The sequence below is a fragment of the Conger conger genome, chromosome 7 (assembly GCF_963514075.1).
Source record: "Conger conger chromosome 7, fConCon1.1, whole genome shotgun sequence".
NCBI classification, from domain to species: Eukaryota; Metazoa; Chordata; class Actinopteri; order Anguilliformes; family Congridae; genus Conger; species Conger conger.
Window position 1 is genome coordinate 34,890,412 of NC_083766.1, and position 26,070 is coordinate 34,916,481.

Consider the following 26,070-nt stretch of genomic DNA (forward strand, 5'->3'; position numbering starts at 1 on the left):
GTTGTCCTTTGGATAAAAAAGGCAAACTGAATTCAATGAAGTGCAGCTCATTTGCTGAGAATAGTGTAATGGATTTAAAGATTGTTTATATTAACAGCTGATGTTGTCCATTGTTGGAGAGCGGTGGACATTGATGTTCTGTGAGATATAGCTGACAAAGAGCTGATGGTTCTCATTTCTGCTCTCCACATAGTGATCAAAGGTAATATACAGTATCTGTGTCCGGCATATGCCAATGCCTTCCTGAGTTCGATTTATGATGAAAAGCCTTTGTTTTTGTGTTATATCATCTTTAAGCCTTGCCTTTGCCTTCCTTGGTACTTTACTTTGGTGTTGAAGGTTGCAGGAATTGCCTGTTCAAAAATTAATTTTCTAACCTTGAGAGATTAGTTTTTTGACTGCTATACAGAATATTGCATATCAAACACTGATGTTCGAGCTTCTTTCCTGCTTGCATACAGTAACAGCTGAGAGATGCTGTCTCTGTGTTATTATAATATAATATTACAGTTATTTCACGTCTTTTAAGAGTTTCTCTTCTTGTTCAGATTCCCCCGGAACAGGGCATACAGCATGTGCTTCTGACAAGTAGCATAAGCAGATAAGTAGTTAAGTAGCTCAAGTGCTTTTTGAAATGACACTGAAGTGTATGCTTTTACGTACATTTTTCTATTACGAATAACAGAATGCTGCTTGTTTTCCTGGTGTCGTCTTTCAGCTTTTAATTTGATGTATTGTTGAGACAGTGGTGGAATAGGTTCAAAACCAGAAAGTTGTAGGTTTCATAGTTAAACAAGAACATTGCAGCAAATTTTTGATTTGAAAACTCAATAGATAACAATATTTAATGAACTAGGAAAGGCTGTGCTGAGAAATGGCACATTTCCTTACTGTTAATTATCTAGACTCTTGACTGTAAACTTTAATTAAAGCTTCTTTTCTGTTAATGTCAAAATCACAACCCATGGTTCTTCATCATGAAAGGAACAGTGTGGAATTCATGGCAGGCACTTAGCATAATTGAAATACTTGTTATTAAGTTATACTTAGCTGTTGTGAGTGTCCGGTTTCCTTGCTTAGATAAAGTTTAACAATGTTGTAAACTTCCAGTGAGAAAAAGACACCTCTGTCAATTTACAAAGATTGCTTTTTTACGTAAAGCTGATAATGAAATCGCATTTTATTCAATTTGATGTAATAATTCATAAAAAATGGTGATGAGAGTATTAAGCATCTACTCCAGCCTGTATTTAGTAAATTGACTGCATTTATATCGCACTTTTATCCACAGCACTTTACAATGAATGCCTCTCATTCACGCATTCACACACACACACACACACACACACACACGCACAGCGGCAGGCTGCCATGCAAGGCATCAATCAGCTTGTCGGGAGCAGTTGGGGGTTAGGTGTCTTGCTTAGGGACACATCGACCCAGCCAGGGCGGGGGAATCAAACCGGCAACTCGCCCACTGCCAGATGACCACTCTTACGTCCTGAGCTAATGTCACCCCACAATATTTGGTCTTTGAATTTCACTAATCATTAAAGCCAAGCCTTAGTTTTCTCCTCACTACAAATACAGTTTAATGAATCCCTAAATATTTATGCTTTTGTACTGAAAAAACTATCACTTACTTTTTAAAATTAAGGGCCTGTCAACTACTGAAGGAGTCGATGCCACCACAAATGGAAAAGGTGTTTCGAAGAGCTAGAAATGCATTAATAAAACTAAAATGTTGGGCAAAAAAATGCGAAACATGAAAAGTAACATCCCACGTGTATTTGTCTGGACTGTATATAAAAAAAATTCTTGCTCAAATGTACATTCATCCATAAATCTTTCCCGTGGACTAAAAAAACAAGAAACATAAGGCGCTTGTTGTGGAACACATGCTGCTGCTTTGACTTGTGACCAAGACATCTGTTCCAAACAATGAGTTTGTGCTGAATCAGATGGGCTGGGCCTTGGCATAGCCTCAGTGTACACATCCTGAATATGACCTCTGTTGTAAATTTCCACGCACTTTCTTACGCAGCATCAGCAACCAGTTGTACTGCCTGTGAGAAAGCCCTGTAATGTCTCGATTCATGTTTATATAAGCACCCACTTGATAAGGTTTCGGGCCAATATGCTGCAGCCTGTATGCACTATGGCATGGACTTAACCAGCAGGTGGTATGGTTGATTACTCTCTACTTTCAGGAACAATTAACATTGACCGTGCCGTCTAAGGGTACGAGTGCCCCAAGGCCATTGCAGGGAACTGTGTCTCACACCAGAACACTTAATTGTCTGAAAACAGTATTAAAATCTTTCTCTTCACTATATACTTTTAATTTCAGAATGGCAGCACTAAAAACTGCTAGCCTAATCTCTTTGTAGTTTAGGTTGCAGTGCAGGAATTGAAATATCACCCCCGATCTATAGCAGTTTAAGACAGTTTGACGAGTCTAAGGTTTCGATTAATTTGTCAATAGATTCTAATTCGGTTTGTCTCGCAGTTAAAAGTGTGCATTTGTGTGTCCATTAGTGGCTTCAGGAGGTTTCATCAGAATCACTTTCAAATCTGTTTTCGTGGGGAGGGGGGGGGGGGGGGCAGACATTGCATTATTTTAACCAAAGTTACAGATGAATGCTGATTGATCTTCAAGATCTTTGGCTAGCACAATGAGTGGAACCCACATATTAAACTGAAGCTGCTACAATTTGGAAGGCCCAATGTATTCACAACCTGGCAGCACCTGTATATACAGAAACTTGATAACGCAATATGTATTTTTCACATCTTTTGTTGATATCTTCCCTGACTTGTATATTGTTCCGTGTGTGTGTAGGTGTTCACAGGGAATTGCAGTGACGCACACAGCCTGGCTCAACCGGTCGAGTATACTGTATGCAGGAGAAGACAAGTGGTCGGTGGACCCGCGGGTGAGCTTGGCCGTCCTGAACGAGGAGGAGTTCACCATCAAAATCGAGAATGTGGACACGACCGACGAGGGCCAGTACATCTGTGCGGTCCAGACACGCAGCCAACCCCGCACGACGTCGGTCCACGTCATCGTCCAAGGTACAGCATGCCTGACGCTAGCCCTTAGCACGCTGTGTTTCTCTCACTGCCTGCACACTCCGATATGTCTGCCTTTATGTTTGTTTCGTGATTATATTGCTGATGGCCATGCGTTAGAGAATCCCACTATGGCAAATGTGTCCCACAGTTTTGTGACACATTTGCCCTGTAGTGTCTAAGATAGCCTCAGGTAGGTGCATTGGCAATTATTAAACTAGAGTGGCCCTTACTCAGGTTTTGGGGTGCCCAGGGGTGACTAGAGAGGTAAATTTGACGATTAGAGTTTCACACTCTCTCTCACAAACTCTGTTGTATTTCCATAATGTGTGCCGGTACTGTATAAAATATATACAAATAAACTGAATAAAAAAAGGAGGAAATCTCTCTATGAGCTTTGTCCAAACTATTCAGTTAACTAAAATAGTCATCATGTGCCCCTGGGCAAAGACAGATGTATTCAAGCGGGAATATGCAGTCTGTCGTCTTAAACGCTACTGCAGGTGCACACTGACAAGTAATATCTTTATTTGTTTGTTTGTTTGTTTTTTCAGTTGAAGCATGAAGGATAACTCTGTAGAGAGTTACTCTGAGCATGACAAGAACTTTTCAGCTTTTCAGTGTGGCAGCGCTTGCTCTCAAAAGGACGCTGTTTTCAGAGTAGACAGCTATGGCTTTTTACGTGATTGCTTACACCCATTACATCGCATTACATTCATTTAACAGACATTCTACTCCAGAGTGATTTAGAATGTAGGAGAATATGAGTGCATTTATCCAAGTAATTGGGCCAGATGTGGCCAACAAGATAGCAAGAATGTATTCAATTCAGTTCAATTGTATTTGTATAGTGCTTTATACAGAGACACCTTCACAAAGACAAAGAATTGGAAGATTGACATATATATGCAGAATCACTAAAACATGAATGCAAATGAACTGATAACCAAGAACTGAATCCTGAATATATGCATATTACATACGTGGGAGGGGAACCAAAATCTTCAAACAATGTGAATATGTAGGTTTTGAAAATTGACGAGGTCCTGACCACAGTGGGAAGTTTGTTCCACCATTGTGGCATGGCACAGACATGTATCAAGACTGGGAAGAGCGACTACAGAGGGAGGGGGATAGCTAGTTGGATCCCAGGTCGCAGATTGAATAAATCTGGCCAGGGTGTAGGGTTTTGAAGATTGATTGGAGTCTTGGTGGAGCTGTTCCATTAATGGCCCTGTGGGCCCGTAGCACGGTTTTAAACTTGATGTGAGCTGTAATAGGCAGCCAGTGAAGAGAGGCGAGGGGGAGGGTGACATGCGCACACTTGGGAAGACTGTAGATAAGTCTTGCAGCTGTCTTCTCTGTCAGCTGCAGGGGTGTAGTGGCACAGGTAGGGAGACAGGGGAGAAGTGAATTTGAAATGGTCCAGGTGTGAAAATACCTGGAACTGGACCAGGAGTCTCGTGGTGCAGGCGGAGAGGAAGGGGCGGATTCTTCAGATCTTGTTTCGAAAGATTCTGCTCTCGTCTCACTGCCACTATAGAAAGGAGCTGATTATTTAGGGATACAGTACTTCTTGGTTTCTTATAGTAGAAGTGCTCCGAGCGAGCTCTGGTATAGAATCCAGATGGAGGAAGTGGTCCTTCTGGAGGGAATTTAGAGCACCTCTGTATTGACGCCAGGTTGTGGTTTAGCCGAGGATCTGTCATACAGCACAAGATGTCCTTCAGACAAGCAGAGATGCAGTCAGACTCCAGAGTCAGACGGAGCAAAATCGAAGTATCTCAGATACCGTAACTAATTTTTCTTATACAGTGGGCATGTTATACATGTTTTTTATTTAGTAATCTAATTTTTTCGGAAAATCACAGGTATTAAACCAGGGCTGCCAATAATTGTGGAACCTGTTTTTGGGGACATAATGTTTTATTTGTAAAATGTAAGACTTTGGTTGATTCCATTGAATTGTTAATAAAGCACACTGGTCTACATGTGTTGGTAAATAAAGCTGATGTCAATAACTGTATTATTTTTATTCTACAGCATTTCTTGTGCATATTTATCAAGGATGCCAACTGTATGTGTGTGAATGTGTGTGTATGCATGATAAATCTAAAATACTTCTCTTTCTTCTTTATCATATTAGTCTTATTGTTGTCGCTCTATTTGTTAATTAGCTAGCGCGCCACAATTATTGGATAATGTTATCGACAGTTGCATTAAAAGCACAAACGTTCGGGTTTTTAATCCTGCAGGCTCCTCAAAAATCCACTGCCGGTGCCATTAGTATCACACATTTTACTGAAGTGGGTAATCACATAATTAAAGCTATTTTAAGTTGGTCTGCACCTTTGAGAAAAATGTTTTTTTTGGCAGGTTATTATTTTTTTTTGTTAATCTGTGGAATTTGGTGCTCGTTGATTGATGGGCATGTCAATTCTGAGCGGCAGAGCATTGAAAAGTGGCAGTCAGAGATGTGGAAATACATGGGGGGGTTGGGGGCTGGGTGGGGGTGTTTGGGGACCATAGTGTGCATTCCTGCTAATTATCTCACGCGTTTGTTACAGATGCTGCAGATTTCCGGGCAGATAAACACGTATGTGCGTGGTGTACTTGTCGAGATATCAAGGGCTTTCATTTGCTGTCTTTCCTCCTTTCATTGGTTCTCCTCTTCGCTGGGAGGCTGCTCTGCGCTACATATTATCTTTCAGCCCAGATGACACTTCAGCTGTATTTTGTGTTGCATAGTGCAGTAATGCAGAGGAGCTTTTGATCATCTGAATCTTCAACAATTTCCACAGGCAGAAAAAATGTCCTCCTTTGAGACTCCTCGTACAGTAGTTCAGAATACAGCTGAGCCTGGCTTCGTATAAGCACTTATTCAGGTGAAAATAGTCAGTTGTGTGCCCAGTAGCTGCCGATGGAAGGTGTTCCTCCAGCCCCACTCCGTGTGAGCTTGGCTGTAGTGTGCTGGATGAAAAGACACCGCTGGTGAGACCACGTTCTGGTCCTGAACCTTGGATGTCTACACGCTCCCAAATCGGCTGTGTGATTCACGCATGAATACGGCTGTGGTTGCAGATAATGGGGCATTCCAAAATTTGGGTGGGAAGTAGCCATGTTCTGCCCCATGTGTTGGGTGTGGGTGCCAAATTTGTAGGAGAGAAATAGGATGCATTTTGAAGACAAGGAAATATCTTTCCTTCCTTTTAAATCTGCATGCTACAAAGTCTCTATACCCATTATAAATAAGCACTTAGTCTCTGAAGTGTGATAAGTTAATTCTAGTGTATGGAAATATACGCAAACGTCCATATTTGTTTTCTTGTCTCAAAAAGTGAAGAATAAAATGTGTTGAAATGTGCACAGCGCAAAGCAACTGGTGAGAAACAGTATTTACAATTGAGAATTTGTCTTCTTTAATTACGAGTATGTTGGTGGGGTGCTGAAAAATGAAAGAGCAAGACCATATATTTTGCTTTCTCTGTAGGGAGCCAGGTTTATTATATCCGCAACCACTTTGTCATCATTTTATCCTGAGAACTTTGGAAAAAACCCCACACATTTCAGGGTAAAAATTATATATGGTCACTGGGAATCTGGATTCCCGGTAAGAAACAATAATGTATATTACAAAAAGGAACAACATGATATTGTTTTGGATTGAACAGTAAATCAGATATCCCTTAAGATGACTTGACTTTTTTTTTTTTTTTTCATTTTTACAGAATTGAATTATTGCTGTTTTTGATCCTCTGAACATTGGATCCTCTCCAGCACCAATCAATAACTGTCGCATCAACGGCCAACAATGTGCAGTGCACTTAGAAGTCTGGTTTTCAAACTTTCCCAGCCCAGAATTAGCATATGTGCATTCTGTCACCTTCCCTGACAGCCTGGCAGCTGTTGTTTGTAGTCTGGTGCATTGGTATTCAAAATGGCAATAGAATTTGGAGTGATAAGGGTTTCACATTAGCCATGCGCAGGCTAATCACTCCTACTGTTTGTTTCTTTTATTTATACTGATAATGAGCAATTTGACGCTCCTGAGGAGTAACAAGGAGGACCAGCCAAGATGTTGAATTTTTCACAAGTCTGTTAAATTGATTATCTTACCTGTTAAGCTGATAAAAAAACAATCAATACCCCTCAATACAGAGTGATATTGTGTGACACCATTGACAGTTAAATGCGAATGTTTTCTGACAGTGAGACAATTTTTGTTGTTTTGGCTCCGTACCACGGCACATTGGGTTTGAAATAAAACAATGAATACGAGGTTAAATTGCAGACTGTCGGCTTTAATTAGAGGGCATTTATATCCATATCGGGTGAACCGTGCTGGAATTACAGTCCTTGTTATGCATATTCCCCCCCATTTTAGGGATCTAAAATAATTGCAACAGTTGGCTGCTCTGAGCTACAGTAGATGTGCATATTTGCACAGTTCATGTACAAGAAAGCAGTATGCAAGCGCACCAGCAAGTGGCTGGAAATTCCAAATAAATCAATAACAGACAAAGCCAAAACATCGGGTTTATCAAGTCAACTGTTTGATACATTATTAGACCACAGAAGTCCACTTTAGTGGACAAGCAAAGAATGCTTTCAAGTGTGAAGAAAAAAGCTTGTCAAACTTATCTGTCGCCTTTTCAGTACACCTACTACTGTAGTCACACTTTCGTTTGCACCCGTTCAACATGCTGCCCTTAGTAGGTAAATCTATACTTCCAGCAGAACTGCTCAGCAAGAGCTGAGGCGTTTAGCAAACAGGACGATTAAAGATTGGCTCAGTTACCATGGCAACGTTGAATCAGAAGGAATGGTTGATTGCGAGAGCGTTGGGATGCTTCAATGGAAAGTGAGCGCATGTGTATGTGTGTGTGTGTGTATGTGTGTGTGTGTGTGTGTATGTATGCTTACATGGTGGGGGGTTAAGATCTAAAGAATTATTTACCAGCTGGACATGGCTTTTTAATTATTTCACTGTAATAAGCACCAAATAAAGAGTATGTAGTACTCCATGCATATTGAAACATGTACTGGGCACACATTAATATAGAGACAAAAATAATAGTTTTGATGAAACCATTCATAATATGAGGTCTGAGTATTACTCTAAATACTGAATTGCAGATTTGCTTACCCAGGGAGATTTACGTGTCTTATATTTTTCAATTTAAGCAGTTTAAGGGTAAACTGGCTGTGCATTGTTTAATTAAACCAGTGATGTCTGGGTTACAAGCACAGTTTTTGAAACAGCAGCAGTAACAAGATTTACACCGTCTCATGGTTACTGTGTTACGACTACTCCTCACCACAATTAATGACCATATTACCCTGGCATGCATATGGAAATTGATAAATATGTGGAAAAGGGAGATAATTCTCAATAACTCAAAATCTTTGTCCTCTCCTCTCCTGAGTCCATTGACTATGCGTAACACAATTTTTACTGCCTATAAGACCTCACTACCTTTTGGTGCTAATATGCTGTTGACAAATTTCAGTGATCCTCTGGAATTGTCTCCTGGGTTTTTAGGAACTTCCTAATTTACCAGCTGAGATTTTACCCTTGTTTCACCTTATCACCACATTCGCCAAATGTACAGTATGTGCATGCACATATTCATTAAAACAAGAGAAAGGGCCTTTTCAGTAGCTTCAGTTTGCTAGATATTGTAATTGTGTTTAATTTTTTCACCCTCGACCATCAGCTCATGGTTGTGACAGGGCCTATGGTGCATCAACAATGGCTCAAGGCTTGCACAGCAGGGGGTTAAACCGATTTTGTTAGAAGTGGTTTTATTTTGGCATGTTCTACACTTTGCTTTGGGAAACATCGGCCATCTTGTTGCAAGGATTCGGGCTCATCCAACCTTGTGGCTACTCCCGCATGCTGCGAAAATAAACAAATAAGAACATGAATAGAAAGCTGTTGTTCCCCGAAATACACAAACAACTGTAGAGGTGCACCTGGGCAAAATTAAAGCAATCACAGGAATTAAATAATTTCCCATTATTGTTTTGCTATTTTTGTGATGTTTACTGTATAATTGAAGTTTGGCGGTAACCCTAATGTGAATTTTTGACGGCTTTTGGAGTGCATTAACAGTCACTGGTGCCTGGGGACATTTCAGCTTTCCTCTGGTCTTTTTTCTGTCCAGACTTCTGTGACCATGTGAAATGCTGCCATTCACATCTATCTATTAGTGTTGCTATAATAGGACTTGTAGCCTCTGTGTGATCATCTGATGAGTTTTTTAATTACATGGAAGCTGCATGGCCATGTTTCAGATTGCCCATTAACACCCAGTGTAAAAAAGTGTTTTTATTTTTGTTTGCTTGTAGTACATACATTCCAGTTTTATCCTGGACTAAAGCTTTAAATATTGCTACAACCTCACACTGCACCTTTTGTGACATGGAATCGTTGTGACTCTTCAGAATATTTAGTCCTAAGCAGGAAGTTTGCAAGTTTCTTGCCCTATACACTTTCAGAAAAAAAAAAGAGAACAAATCATTAAACATGTTCCGAAGAGAAATGAAGAGGGGTTTCAACCTCCGATAAAAAGAAAGTAATAAAAAACAGTTTCCTTCTCGAGACAAAAAACATGTATCCGTCGTGGCAGAATGAACCCGCAGCAAGATAAAATTTGTTTCAACTGTGGTGTGCAAAGCTTTTTCACTACAGGTGTCCAACTCTTTATCATGTCAGGTTTACTGAACAAACAATCATACAGTTTCTTAACCATAACCTTACAGTCCAAGTCCTTTACCTACAACAGTTATGTCGTACGGTTATATTATTGTGTTTATTGTTAATATTGACTGTTCAATATTTGAACTTAATGATTTTCTCATGTGCTTCTTACCACAATCTCAGAATCTCATCATTCCTGTTGTATAGTTTACCATATACTGAATAGTTTGTGTTGTGCACTCAAGGTCATAATGAATTGTAATGTTATTCCAGTATCCTCTGTTGTCCCAAGACACAATGTTCCAGCCAATGTCTGACATATTCATGTGGTGCTAGGATTTTAGAGTCTTTGTTGTCCAGTTTCCTGCATAAACATTATTTCAACTTCGAGGCTGTAAGATCAATTCCCAGGTGCAGGCCTGCCATTGTAAGGTTACTGCAATGATCTTCACCTGAATTGCTTGAGTTAATATTTAGCATTGTAAATGGATAGTACAATATATAAAAAGGTCAGCTGTGTAAATTGCTTTGTACATGCTAAAATAAAGTTCAATGGTAGGAGTATGTCCTTAAATTGAAATACAGAATGTTTGCTACTTGGCAAATGCTGGCCAATGATGATTTGTGAAAAATGTACAGATGTATGTACAAATGAAATATTCTCAGTTACAAGAGAGAGGGGTCTAGCTCGATTCCCCTGATCAGTGCAAGGTAGAAGGTGGTTTAGGATCACTGGTTAAATTTCTATTAGTTCTATCAAGGTGATGCTTAAAAGTGAGAAATGACTATTGAAGAAGTACTGCCAATAATGTCTATTTGTTAATTATGAATTACATTGCTATCGTATAGTTTTCTTATCATGACATCTACCCGGAGGCAGAGATCCTCTCTATTAGGTGATGTCGGGACATGGCAGGTTGTGTGAGAGGATAAATGGTTCCCTTGGGAAACGTGTACTTTAAGGTCTTTCTAGTGGGAGTGCCCTCTTCCATCAAAATTGATCTTTGGAAACCTTAAATAATAATGCAACATGTTGAATTCAAATTCAGAACTGTCTTTCTGGAGGTCAGTGAAAAACATGCCATGCAGTGCATTTTGCATCATTTTTCAAATTAGCAAACTATGTTTTTCTATCCTCCCTATTTACATACGTATGTATGCCTCAGGCAGGGCTACTCCACCTTGGTCTTGGAAAGCCGCAGCATCTGTGGACGTTTTGTTTATTGTTTGATTTATTGAGTCTCTTATTTATATTTCAATCTCTTTTTTTCCTCAATGATATTGAATTGCTAATTGTGCTGCTCATGGTTTCAATGTGTCACCAGCACCCACACATGGACCCCAGCTGCTGGCAGGCTTGAGCTGACCCTTCAGCATTGGCAAATCTCCACACTACAGGCAGGGCAGTACTACAGGATAACTAGTGCCAGAGAAGATGTGAATTTGTCACCGACTAAAAAAAGCGGACGTCTGTGTGCTGTGCACCTGCTGCATTGTTTTGAGGAGCTACTGCAGCAGTACCCAGGGGTACCCTGGCCTACTTATCGTTGCTGCGTGCCTAATGGTGTGAACCCACTGGTGCCCTGCCTCTCTAGACTACTGGCTGTAGTTGGCCTGCCCAGGCCTACGTCTGAGAAATCTAGGCTACAGCACCCAACTGGCACCCTCGATAAACGGAGACTTTCGACAGTGACTTAAGTTTGCTTTTTGAAACACAGCAATGTTGTAATTGTAAATGATCGACGTATATGAACTGTTCATATGTGTGTTGGCCTCAATTAGCTCAGCTACGATTGATCAAGACATCATGGGGTGGGACAGGTTGCATGGGAGTGTGGCCCCAGTTGGCTAGGGGAATGAATGTGACTGCCGACTCTGAAGTAGGGTGGCTGCCCACTGTCAAACATCATCCCAAACATCATCCCCCCCCCACTTCAACTGATGTGAAATTACTATTTTCCTGCCATAGAGATTGGAGGTTAAACCAGCACAGATGCAGCTATTGAACAAATTATTTCAGCATTACATCCCATTGACTTAGGAATCCTTTGATGCTCTCAAATCCTCCCAGAGAAATGAAGAAACGGTACAACTCTATTAAAATTGAATTTAACATGGTTTACCTCATACAGAGGTTGGAGTATTCCAATCTGGTGGCCACACACCCAGGCAGATTCCTCCATTGGCTGCATGACAGACTCAGATAAAAAAGCAAAGTCTCAAAGCCTTTTATTAGCTCTGGCGGAGGCTACCGGCATCGTGACACTTAGTCGCATGCACAGTAACACGTGGAAATATGGCAGGTGAAGATACAGAATTCAATTTGAAGTAGAACATCTTTTGAATTATCAAACAATAATATTCAGTGTGCCTCTTTCTTTTCATTTGTACTACTACGGCAGTCTGTGACAGACATCAAACCTGACAGCAGAATTGAACCCTAAATGCAGTTCTTAGTTCTCTGCAGTCATATCTACAACCTTATTTAATATATTTAGCCTCGTGATTCTTAGCAGCGAGAGCGAGTGGTCCAAGCTGCCTAATGATGGCTGAGGCATGTCAGATAACAAAAGGAAAGATAAGGGCATTTTCTTGTGAATGGAGAGTATTCTGACACCCACGAACGGAGAGAATGTCACCGTAAATGTAATTTCATTTTATTGAATATGAATGAGACTGTAGACCCACTAGCATAAAATTGGAATATAAGGTGTTGCCAGACTCTTTGGGTCATAAGTTCCTGTTGCTGTTTTCTTGCAGTGCCTGAGAAATGGATGTGGAACTGCAATTTTGAAACCAAACCATTTCCAGCGTTTCTCTGAATTTGCGGTGTTCTGTAAAAATGTTCCAACTTCCGTTGCATTGTTGTACTCTTCTATGTCGGGACTGGGCATACCAGCATATACTGTACATCCCCTAAGGCCCATGGTGACTACAATTGTTCCTTTAAGTCAGCAATCCACCAGTCCAGTGGCTGTGCACTGTAGCTGGCCAACTGTGCTGCACAGCTATTGCAGTGGAGGAGTCCAGTTCATGGGCAGTTGATGCAGACATGCTGCAGGCTGCAGGCTAATGAGAGGAGTCACAATTGTGCTTGGCGGCCATTTTGTTCGATCCCAGCCAGGAGGGTTGCACTGTGCAAAAGCTGGACAAAAGGAGGACTTTAATTGCCTGATGATGACGCACTCAAGTGGCTGTTGCCTAATTGCTCCATCCCCTAATTTGTCAGAGGGATGATTTTGAAATGGGTGATGAGGCAATTTAGGCAATTAAATGCAATGGCTGCTGTTAAGGAAAAAAAACATGCCCTGCTTTTCAAAATAAAAACTAATTTGAGCCTCGGATAAATCTTGCTGGGCTACGTCAGCAAGCTGTCATTTTCCGGTGTTGGAACTGGATAGGAAACTGGGCCGAACTGGGCTTCTCAAAGTAGACAACTTTTAGAAAAGTCAAAAGAACTCCCGTTCTGTACTGATGCCTACAGAGCAGTTTCATCATTTTTCAAAAATATTGCATGACTGAAGGATTGACAGCCTGCTGCAAAAGCAGTATATGAAGGAAAGGAGTCGTAGCTGAAGTACTGCGTAAAATGTTGCGTGCTGCTACTTCGGTACAGGATATAGACACGCGCAAATCCTTATTTCCTCAGTTTTATAAGTCTTAAACTTGGAGTCGTATTTCAAAAATAAGTGCCTGTGCGTGCCTTTGGAGAAGGGAAATGGGGATTAGTTTGATGTGGAATGAAAACTCTATGGGCAAATGTCACCAGGGAAACAAGACTTGAGTGAGTCCAACAAGATGAAACACTTCCACTGCAATTTTGATATTCATCCAGTAAGTGATTCTCAAACTTTGCTTATGTTTCTGGCTCTTTGAAATGAAAATACCTATATCGGGAAGGCAGGCTGGTTATGAAAGTCACATCAACGTCAAGTAAAATATACAAGAAAATAATTTAAGCCTACATGTTTAGTGTGTCAGTTTATGGGTCTCTGATGCAGTTCCTCAAGACGTACGCATTCATCCCTTTATTCCCAATCTTCATAAAACATTTGACATTTCATTTGTAAGTAATACATAAGAACTGTAAATAAAAAGTGCTATGACTTAAGGACTGGCTGCCATTTTTCAATAAGGGGTGACTTACTTCATTTTATAGACAAATGAAAATGAATAATCATTTAAATCTGAGCTTGTTTCCTCAATCCTGTCAATTTTTTTGGTGACTTTTTGCTCCCTAAACATGAAAACATGTAAAAAACCTTCTATTACTTTATGTACATATCTTAGTAATTTCATATTTCTTTATATTTTCAAATTTAAAATAAATTAATTTACTAATACATTGTGCTGGTGATAATGGTGGAATGTTCATGTGTTGAATGCATATAATTGTATTGCATATATAATTTCCCTCATCCAACATGAAGATGATAAAGGGCTGAATGTGATGTTGCTCATTGTAATGTTTAGCTGACTGCTCTCAGGAGAAATATTTAAAAAAACAAAACAGATATAGCTACTGTCTCAAGATGAATAAAGCGAACAAAAGCTAATGCCTAAGAGTGTTTTATGTTTTCTTTTGCTGTTTGCATAACTAGAAATATCTGCTGACAAACTGCAAGGTACAGCATATTTATACACACAGTAGAGGGTAAAATGGTAAGAAAACATGCAGCTCTAGTTTATGCATTAACCATGATAACCTCACATGGGATTTTTTGTTTTGCCTTTCAGGTAAAATCACTTACACTTCCATCTCGCACTGTTCTGCCATTTGTAAGTCAGCATGACTTTTTGTAAGCTCGCGTGGCACCCTTTAGCGGTGCCCTGATGTATCCGTACTGCATTATCGAATGCTGTATAATAGAGGTTTAATTACCAGCTTGACCACTGGTATTAATGCCTTCTCCCAACTTTAATGTATGGACCCATTCATCTTCTATAATGCATGCAAACAGTTTTAAATAAATAATGGTACCAATTGTTCCAGCCCCGTGTTTGCACATTGATCATTTCAGCTTATACAAAAGGCGCATTTCTCTACCCACTCTGTGCTGTTCTTGAGAGACACTGCTGTATTTCTAATCTCCTTGATAATAAAGACAGGTGGCAGTCAACCCTCTTCGTCTGGAGTGTCTCTTCATTATGCACCGCGCGGTTAGGGAAATAAGACTGTAAGCATAGCACATGCTATTGTTTTCCCATCTGCTGGCTAAATAAGATATTTGTAACATCTATGTTTTTGCTGAGCACTTCTTTTTTCGGCTCGGCAAGTGCTCTATAAATGTGGGGATTAAGGCTTGCCATGCAGTCTATTTTAATTGTGTTCAAAGTGCTAAGGCAATCAATAAATCAGCCAGAGGTGAAATGTGTCTTGTTTGCATTTTTTTCTAATGCTGAGTAAAAACCAATTATACAAGACTGTGCTTATTTTCTTTTTTCTTTTTTTCTATTTGTTTGAAGTGGAATCCTTAATATCTCACCCAAAAAGCCTTGACATTAAAATATAATAATTCTAAGGGTCTGCATAGAAGCCTTTCTCATTTTCACTCCATATCTCACAATATCAAAAAGACCTTGATGTCATTACTGGGCCAATAAATTGCTGACATGCAGTGATTTTATTAGGAAGGGGCCTGTACCATTGAGAGGCTGCTGTTTTGATGCCATCCCTCCAGTACTCTTTCTCTCTCTTTCTCTCTCTCTCTCTCTCTCTCTCTCTCTTCTCTCTCTCTCTCTCTCTCTCTCTCACTCTCTCTCCCACTCCCTCTCTCTCCCCCTCTTTCTCCCTCTCCATCTCCCTCTCTCTCTCTCCCTCCCTCTCTCTCTCAAATGCATATGTGTGTGCACACTCATGGAAACTGCGGTTTTAATGTAGCATGCACTAGGTAGGTTAGCAGAAAGATCAGAAAGGGGGAAGAGATGACAGTCTTGATACTGAAAATGGTGACATTGACAAATCATCTTCCGGTACCGAACAAAAGGGTTGTTCTGATTGCTATCTGCATGGTGACTTGTTCAGCCACAGCTGGTGTGTCACACATAAGGTTGTCAAGGACACATGATGGGATTACATGATTATGGATATGAACTGATGGATGGATGGAACCGGAGCGGTATAGAAGAGTTACTTCAGCATGTGATTAAATCCACATTTAAGGTCGCTGCATCTGTTTGTGCATGCACAGAGAGCTCACCTGGAAACCACAAACGTTACGGAGCGGAGCTTAATTAACTTTCTGTTGTAAGAATTGTTGTGTGGTGTCTCACCCAGGGTTCATCCTTAGAATGTCTCGGTATTGTTCTGCAAGTCTGTGAAATGTCCTCATTTTTTAATGGCAACTTGGGAGTGGAAATGTGTATTGTAGCTTTAAGTAGTAGGATCCTTCCTGATTATGTTTGGTTATAGCTGACATTGAACCAGGCTGCACTCCTCTTCATTTCTCAAGCCACTGTTCATCTAGCTTTGAGAAATCAGATTTATTTTCTCTGCTTTATTTTGATAACAATGTAAGGACGCTAAAGATGTCTCATCTTGCACCATCTTTACATTCTTTATATTAATGGAAATAAGTATATCTTTGATATCTTAGCTAAAAAACCCAAATATGATGATATATGTCTAATTATTCCTTTGGTAAATTAAAAAGGTGCAACACTGTCATAGTTAACAGATGTGGTGTGGTGAAACAGACATATTCCACACAGAAGTAAGGTAATATATCTTAATATATCTTATTAATTATTCCAAATTTAGGGCAGTGTGCTACAGCAGTTAAATCACGTCTGCCCTTCTAACTTCTGTATCGGGCCCTTCATAGATATGGCTCAGGGAAGCCTCTACTAAGGGAGCACAGATTGGTTACCGTGTATTCCTTGTGCGGTCCATTGATGTTGAATTCATGAAGTTGGCTCCACTCTGCCATGACTGAATAGATGTTTAAGGTTCAGGAGGGAAAATAGGAGAAACCCAAGTAGTTCACATCATTTTAACGGATTGCTTCCAGTGCCACTTTTGTAATTTATTAAAGCCATTTTTGCGAGGTCAAGAGACGCTTATTTCCGCTCATGGAAATCGGATTGATTTTTCTGGGCTGGCTTCCTGCTCCCAGAAGCAGCCATCATTTCAGTATGTGTCCTTTAGCCTGTTGATGAATGTGGAAAAAAGGCTGGGCCAAAAGTGGCTTGGTACTGCATTGTAGGGATGTAACGCCATGACATTATCTGTATCTGTATCTGTGTCTGTATTGCCTGTGACAGAAAATGATCTGTACCTGTGCACGTATTCAGATTCGTAACCGGAAGTGTTTGTGGTTTGACTGGAAGTGTAGTTTCATTGGAACACCCACTTGATAGCTCAGCCTCGAATCTGTGACATATTTATATGGGTGACATGGCTAAGGCAGTAAGAGCAGTCGTCTGGCAGTCGGAGGGTTGCCGGTTCGATCCCCCGCCCGGGCTGTGTCGAAGACTGAGCAAGACACCTAACCCTGACATGCTCCTGACGAGCTGGTCGGCGCCTTGCATGGCAGCCAATCACCGTTGGTGTGTGAGTGTGTGTATGAATGGGTGAATGAGAAGCATCAATTGTACAGCGCTGTGGATAAAGGTGCTATATAAATTCCAACCATTTACCATTTTATTTATTTTGAATAATACCAATGGGCTTGCCCTGCAATTTCTGAAAACTTCTGAGCCAGTGGCTGAACAAAAGTACAAATAGTGAGGCTTCTGCTCAGATTGTATCTGTTTTCAAGTTTCAACAAGTTTGCCAACGATCTGAATAATCCATTGGCAGGTAAATACTTGACAGGAAAATTGAAAGAATTGCATCAGTCTGAAACTAGCCAAGACAATTCTGTTTGCATTACCACCACTTAGCACTGACTGTAATATAGAGCCGAGAGAGTCTATATCGTCTCCATTCACAGGCTGCCCTGTCTTGGTGTATGCACCACCTCTTGGCCACAGTTAAAGAAAAAGTCAGAATCCCACTGTGAAATACAATCAATCAGAGTTGTAGGCGTCAAGATCTGTAGGTGCAGAAAGGCAGAAAAGGACCTCTCAATTACAGTACACATGGCAAGACTTTTTCACATTAACCAACATGCAATGTTTAGGTGAGAACAGAGCCTTTGGGGCCTTTGGACACGTTCTGTCTTGTTCATTGAAAGCAATGTGTATCAGAGCATTTCCTTGACAGCACGAGAGGCTTGTGCTTTTTGCCTAGTTGTTCTGGCAACTTATATTACCTGCTGACCGCTGTGTGGCTGGTGAACGCCTCAGAGTTTTATCTGCTTCAATGGGAGGTTTTCATGACTCTAGTGATGACTGCACACCCGCAGCAAACCATAAACCTCAGTCGGAGCAACAGAGCTTAAGGTTATTTTTTCTCCCCTCGAATGCAGTAGATGCACTATGGGGGGCATTTTGATTGAATTTATGCTGGAATCCTAGGAATGGCATAAGACTTTCCTTCAATCTGCCTCTACATCTGTGGCTGCCTGGAAGGGTAAACAGTGCTGTCTCAAAGATCTATCATTTTGAGCATTTTCTATGCAACCAATTTCTTTTGAGAAAGACTCCTGAATAATGTGACCAATGGTTGGGGCCCCTCAGAAGTGTTTCAGATGGTCTACATGTGCCTTCCGGAGATTTCCAGCTGCAGAGGAATATAGCAGGGCAGCCAAACAACTTTTCACGGGCTGTTTGCTGGAAAGATAGCTCCTTACTCTGTGCAGAATCTCCCTTGCGGTTACTCACAACCCAGTCAGTCAATCAATCAGTCAAAATGCCAAGAAAGATACAATTTTGAATCGAGGGTATGTATAGTTAGGTGGTATTTTCAGTTCAGGTGACTGTAGGGTATCATATGGCATGCTGTATAAGAGTGATACATTAGAGCATTTACCATTTATTTCCTACTAGTAACCAAAGTTGAACTGCATTTGCACTTCATCCTTTTGTCAGGTTGCAGAATAAAAACAACCAGAGAATAAATTGCACAGTTCAGTGTGATGTGGGTGGCAGTGTCTTGCAAAGGTTAGGGATATGGACATGTAGATTACAGCATCAAATCAAAGGTGAAACACTGCTCTTGTGCCTGTCAGTAAAGTGTTAACCTACATTTATCCAGTAAATATCCAGCTGTATTATTGGATTGTATGTAAAAATACATACAGCTTTGTTTTCTAGGCTGCTGTGTAGGTTGCTATGAGTACGACTGTGTCTGTGAGCTGCCTGAAAGAAGAGCTAAATTGAAATATTTACGGAAATACCACTGCTAGTGGGCCAGAGGGCCACAGTAAGGTTGGTGCTGGAGTGGTGGTAGGATCCCAGCAGGAGGGATTCTATGAAATAAAAAAGAAAGAGAGATAGCAGATAAAGCAGTATTTGAAAGTACGGGTGTGACAGATTTGCAGTACGTTTTTTTAAATGTTATTTTAGCTCCAAAATGACTTCCAGGAACCAAAGCCACAGTTACAGTGAACTGCCATAAAAACAGTTTATGCTGCATGAAGAAAAGTCTATATGCTTTTAATCTTTTACTGTACGGCGGGTACAATAGGTAATTTCGGACTTCGAATTGCAGCAACAAACACCCTCAAACCACAACACTTTTATCCCTCCTCCTTCTCTGTGAATGCGCTAAACTGCAAAAAGGTTAACTGCACTAGCTAGCTAATGATCATCTTTCATGCATTTCCCCAACCTACAATAACAACGTGATGAAAAATGTATAATCCCCAATCCCCCTAGCTATAATGTGGAGTCACAAATGTATCCTTACCACAGAATCTATTTCTGTTTGGCTACCTTTTTAATTCACTTCTGATTTTTCATTTTGACTAGTTTCACTGTAGCTTACTTCTGTGCTGTAGCTATCTTCCTCCGTAGCTAGCTGATGTTTTCACCACCGAAAGTAATCATATTGCTGTGCCTGACAATCTGACAATTTCCCAGCTATTATTGTATATCAGAAACAAGGAAAATACTTATTTAAAAGGAAATAGCCTACCACAAATGATTTCATTAATAGTGCTTGCAGTAGGCTACATTCTCTGCACATGTTTGACAAGTTTGGAAGCTTTTGTACATTAAAAAAAATGTTTGTAACCATGAAGCCATAATGTTTGTCATATTGACGGTATATAATAGCTTATAGACCACTTACCAGTACAAGCTTGGACATTGAATTCATAATTTTCTCGCACCCCCTTTGATCTCATTTCATACAGTCTAATATTTTTCATGCTACTCCATCCAAGGATAGAGTTGCTTGTGGTTTCACATAAAATCGTGCTCCATTCATAGAGCAGTGGAAACCAGCACCTTCGTTTCAAAGTAAACTCTCCAAGGTGAACCATTTTCATTATAAAATATATAAGAACACATGTCCTTTAAATATGTTTTACGTTTTTCATTTTTAATTAATTCTGGTCATTGCAGAACTCAAATTATGTTTGTAAAGTAGAAATATAAAAATGACATTTATTTCTCAAATGTTAAGGATGGTTTCAGACTAGTGATCAAAAGAAATGTATATGATTTTCATGAACTGAATTGTGTGTGATTGGTAGATATAGAAATGGAAATTATAATTCTTAGCCCGGGCCAACACAAAAACAACTTTTTTTTCTCCAGGGACGAAGCCTGCATTGTTTACAACATTACAATGAGCAGTTTCTGCACCATGACCTGGTTGGGAGTGGGGTTTAAATGATTGTATATCTGTAGATAGTGAGTAAACAACTTTTTCCTCTTGGATCATGAACAAATTTGCCATTAAACTTTAATTCTTGTATTGGCTTGAATTAATATTTTATATCTAGCTCCAGGCTTTATTGCTGTGGGGTTGGACATTATTTGATTTACTTTATTTACTCTCTTACTCGGAACGTTAGTTGAATGTTACTGTGCCCCGACCTGAGGTACAAATGTTTAAGATTTGAAGATTATGAGTATCAAGATGTATGCCTTCCATGAGTGACTTTTTGTGGACCAGCAATGTCTGCCTTAGTTTGAAGAATTACGTTAGACTTGTTAAAAAAAGTAGGTCAATGTTACCAAAGGCTGCTACATGTCAGTGCTCAGCATATGAACTTTTTTATGCGATAGAGTTATATCATTAATAAAACATTAGGGGATGTGCTCACCGTGAGGTGTAATAATATATTTCACTGGTATTTTAAACATAATCAAGCAGTGATCACATAGTGAGATGATTGTAAAGACGCTGTTATCAAATGTCAAGGTCTTGTGTGTGATTATGACTATATGGGCTTCAGTAATGTTTTGAAGACATTACATTACTTTTAGAAGGGTAAATTCTGCTGGGGACTTTGAATGATAATGTGCAGAAAATGCCAAATATTTGTAAGCTGCTGTATTTGGATAAATAATCTATGAACTCCCAGTGGCGTGGACACTAAACTGAACAGTGCCTCTGTACTGCAGTCCTATTCAAACTGGATATGAGGTATAACAAAAAGTACAGTGTGAACAAGGTAAAAATTAATAGTTTGTCATTTATGTGCCACTGTAAGGCTGAATTTATCAAACTTTATTTTCTTAACTTTGGTATGTATAATTAGAATACATGATTAAAATAATTATAGCAGGATACATTTTTCTGTTTTGATACGTGCTTGGCTTATCCACTATTTGAGGAGCACATTAAACTTCATGCAGTTATTTCTTGTCAATGTATGTGCATATTTATAACTGTCAGCTGGAAAACGTGTGGAAAGTTTCCTCACAAAAAAAAGAACTTCAGGCTTGCAGGTTCATTCGGACCTATTTTCAATCCTATCTACTGTGTGGATCAAAAAGCCAAGTTAACATTCATAGGAAGTAGAACGTCAAAACCAATGACACCAAAAACCAAAGGGAAAACAAGTCTAATCTCAGTGCTGCAGGCTTCTGAGAAGTGTGGTCAGACTCATATGAGCAATAGAACTCTGATACACTGGGAGAATATCTGCTGTTATTGCTGCATGCAGCAGGCCTTGAATTTCATCTTAGTAAGGCCAAAATTTCATAGGGCACCAAGGCCAAGTCGGAAGACGATAAGACCAAAATCAAATTTGACATGAGGGCACCAAGGTCAGACAGCACATTGTAAAAGCACTTATCCCATTCATTCAATCAAAAGTCACAAGAGAAAGGAGCATATGACTGTAAAACTGTTGTTACGACCAGCCATAGGAAATAAGGGATGTCCACACAGTAATTTTTTCATTCAAATAAGAAAGATAATGGAAGAAAAGGAGAGTGTGAAGGCTGACAGTAACTGGTATTATGAACTGCATGCTCAAAAATGGAAAAGAATACAAGGCTTTATGGCATTACAAGCTAGGATGCGAATGATGCACTTTGCTATCTCTTCAAGGAGCAAACCTAGCATTGTTTGCATCCAAGCTTGCAATTAAGTCTTTATTGTTGTGAGCTTTCTTTTTTAACCTTACACATCTCAAGTAAATAGTCTTTTGCACACCATGAACTATAAATATCAAGTGCAGACAGTGTGGAGGAGCCCATTTTGGTCACACTTTACTAAGTTACATTAATTGGCATGTAGATGTTAACGTTAATTAAGGATATACTGATACATTAAACCATGAAAATAACCTTAGTTGATGTATTTGTTAAGTACAAATGCATTAGTCACATTAATATTTATACATTAGCAAACGGTAGAATAAACCTACAATTAGTTAACCCTAATTAAATAAATTGAACTGTTATTTATTTTGCCCCTATTTTTATCAGACAGAGCACCACATAGGCTGTTCCAAGATGTTCATAGCCTGTTCCTACCAGTCATTCAGCTTTCTGCAAATGTTCTCACTCGTATTCTATTGTTAACAAATAATTTGGTGTAGAACTCTCTGGTGGTGTTAGAATATTAGAAAGCAAACGATGCATTCTGTAGCAATTAGCTAATGCTGTTATGAATATGAACACAATAAAGGACGCATTGTACGATTCTTGCCTGCAATAGCATTCGCGCTACAGTGAATACCAAATGCAAATTTATTGGCTGACTGTGGAGCCCCAGCTCAAGGGGAAAACGGGTCAGGGAGAGACTGACACACGTCATCACTGACATTTGAGATGACACCACATGCACACATCGATGTATAGAGACACAAGCGATTTATACGTAATTTAGCATGATTTTTGGTTTGTAGTCTGTGATGCGCTTTAATCGCCACTCGGCCAATGGGCTAGTGCTCTTTTTGTTTTTTAACTCGCTATTCGTCAACACCACCTCAGGCGATCGGGCGACCTGAATTTCCAGTCCTTTTTATGTGACAAGAAATATAATGGTATGAGGTGTGTAGTCACTGGCCTGTGTGTAGTACAGGTGTTGTGTGCAGTGACAGAGCCATGGAGTGAGAGGGTGTTGTGTGGTGCCGGAACAAATAGGGAGAACCAAACCAAAAGGGTGCCTGGGAACCAGCCTTCCAGGGAGTGCAGAGAGAACGAGCTCTGGGGAAGCCAGACCTTTATAGACGATCCCACAGGTGTGATAAATCTTCAGTTATGGCGGGGCAGGCCAGCTGAGAACAATCTTTAATTCAGGCAGGTCAGAGCAGCTGAAAGAGAGTAGGAGGCAGAGGAAGAGAGAGAAACGAAGAGACCAGCCACGATGAGGGGAGGACAGATGTTCGAGGCCGTCACACTGTTTTTACTATGACTGTTTCTTTAAACCATGAGACAAATATGTGGCATCTACTGCTACATGTTTATATCGAAAGGTGAAAGCCATTTTTCACAGTTGTAGTTTATTTGTAACATAAAAAACCTGTATGTGGATGGTTGTATATTCATATAAATATTAATCCTGATAATTATATTATATTATATTGTATATGTATATTTCAGAATATTGATCATACTAGCTATGACATGAATGTCCTCAGCTAGTGATTGAAGGTCAGCATATCCATGTCATGGGGTTTTCATTTGTTCAGCTTTGAGCTTTTGGTTTGTTTTGACAGTCTTAAAATTACTTGCTCAGGTTCTATGCTGTGCGTCAGTGTGTACTGGCTTTTATGTTTGAGAATGAAAGGTCTAACAAGTTTATTTTTTGCTATGCGCAGATATGTGTAGGCTACTTATTATCTTGTTTGTTTGTTTCCTTCCCAATGCCTGTGTACAGCGAATGACCTTTCTTTTCTTTCTTTTTTTCTTAGTACCTCCAAAAATCATGAATTTATCAAAGGACATAGCAGTGAATGAAGGTTCCAATGTAACATTGATGTGCATTGCGAATGGAAAGCCAGAACCCACAGTCACATGGAAACTTCTCTCTTCAACTGGTAAGAAAGTGATACTTTTTGTTCCTTCTTCCTTATTTTCTTTCTTTAACTTTCCTTCTTTTGCCCATTCCTACTTTTTCTAGGGCAGCGATATTTTCATTGGAAGCTCTCTAAAAATAGTCATGCAGAGGGGAAAATTCAACCAAGCTGAATTATTCGTACCTCTCAGTGATATGTGGCAACGGTGCCAAGATGCTTGCATTATAAATGTATACTGCTTTCTGTTTCTGAGGTGACATTTGAAATCCAGTTTAACCTGATTTAATTCTGCTGAATCTTATTTTGTTGAAAACAAAATCATCTCTGCTAGAGTTGCTTTACTGTTAATTTGTTATATATCCTTTTTTAACATAACTTTGGTTTGTGTGTGGTGATATTCACTCGTAAGGTGTTGCTGATCTGACAAAATTACAGAACAGTGGTAGTGTACCTTTTCTTTGTCTTTTCAAAATGCTGGCCATCTCTCTATAAACCGCAGCTACTTCAGTCCCAATTTCTTCTAATGTGCTCTCTGCTTGATCAGGAGAAGGACCGAAAGGATTGCTTTTGAAGTGGTTTTCATTTCTCCTTTAAATTGCATAATTTAGGGTGACGCTCTCATGTCGAGCCAGAGAGTTTGACTCACGCTTGTGTTGTTATAAAGATTTTTAGTCTTGAAATTTAAATGTGACGAGGATGTGAGTGCCCTACTTTGTGAAACACAGGGAGAGGGCTCTGATGGTCTACCATTAACAGGGGTAAAGCCGGGTTCCTGGGAATCCTCGGTAATGAGCTAGTGTCAGACTTGGGCAGTCTTCTGCATGCAGTTAAGCTCCATACAAATGTGGCTCCTTTGCACTTTTACACTTTCCTGTTGACACAAACAAGTGTGCTTAGTTAGCATATTGACCAACTAAGTGCTGCATGATAATGCACATGTTATACTGGGATTATTAGCAGCAGGTTCATCATGATTTTTGCTTTACATGGCATTCATTTAGCAGACACTGTTATCCGCTGCGGCTTGCAATGCAAGGGAACAAAAGTGCACCCACTTGAGTTTTCCGGCTTGAGTTCAGCCAGGTCTGTCAGACCAGATCTCAACATCACCAGACCAGCAAATCGGCTGTATGTGACTCCATGCGGCAAAGGGTGTATTATCTCAACTTTACAGAATGCTGAAAACACTGCATCAGATTTGATTTAGGTCAAAAATGTAATGAGCACAGATCAGCTATAAATCCATTGCACGTCACAATGTGCAAATATGAATAAAGTGTAAGAATATAAAGTCCAACCAAGTCCGATCGCTCCACGTTCTTTGTTGGTGGAACCGCCATAGTCTATGCAAATTAATGTGACAGTGTTATTATTGTCACAGGCCCTTTTGACCTGCTGCATTAACACTATAGAAAGGCCAAACTCAATTTGGTTCTCGATAAAGGTATTGGGTGGCGGCACGGATGGTGCAGTGGGTAGCACTGCCGCCTCACAGCAAGGAGGTCCTGGGTTCGAATCCCCGTCGGCCAGGGCCTCTCTGTGCGGAGTTTGCATGTTCTCCCCGTGTCTGCGTGGGTTTCCTCCGGGTACTCCGGTTTCCTCCCACAGTCCAAAGACATGCACGTTAGGCTGATTGGAGAGTCTAAATTGCCCGTAGGTATGACTGTGTGAGTGAATGGTGTGTGTGCCCTGAGATAGACTGGCGACCTGTCCATGGTGTATTCCTGCCTTTCGCCCAATGTATGCTGGGATAGGCTCCAGCCCCCCTGCGACCCTGATCAGGATAAGCGGGTTCAGATAATGGATGGATGGATGGATGGATAAAGGTATTGGATTTGCCTATGCACCTGACCATCAATAACATGCAGATTAAACGGCTATTTATCTCAATTCAAGAGGTAGGCTACTAGATCCGCTTCTATAAGCTAGACAAGTGCGATATGGTTTGAAGATCGCCAGCTATGTGCTACGAAAGTATAATAAGCA

General features: G+C 40.1%; 1 protein-coding gene across 5 annotated transcripts in view; it reads left to right on the forward strand.

Annotated features, from left to right (window-relative positions):
* ntm (neurotrimin) overlaps positions 1-26,070 on the forward strand; it is a 328,781-nt gene that overhangs the window by 269,721 nt on the left and 32,990 nt on the right. For all 5 annotated transcript variants that reach the window (XM_061248678.1, XM_061248682.1, XM_061248677.1 and 2 more), the window contains 2 exons: positions 2,843-3,075; positions 23,980-24,105. In XM_061248678.1, the coding sequence (XP_061104662.1) occupies positions 2,843-3,075; positions 23,980-24,105 (359 nt within the window). The remainder of the gene's footprint in view (positions 1-2,842; positions 3,076-23,979; positions 24,106-26,070) is intronic.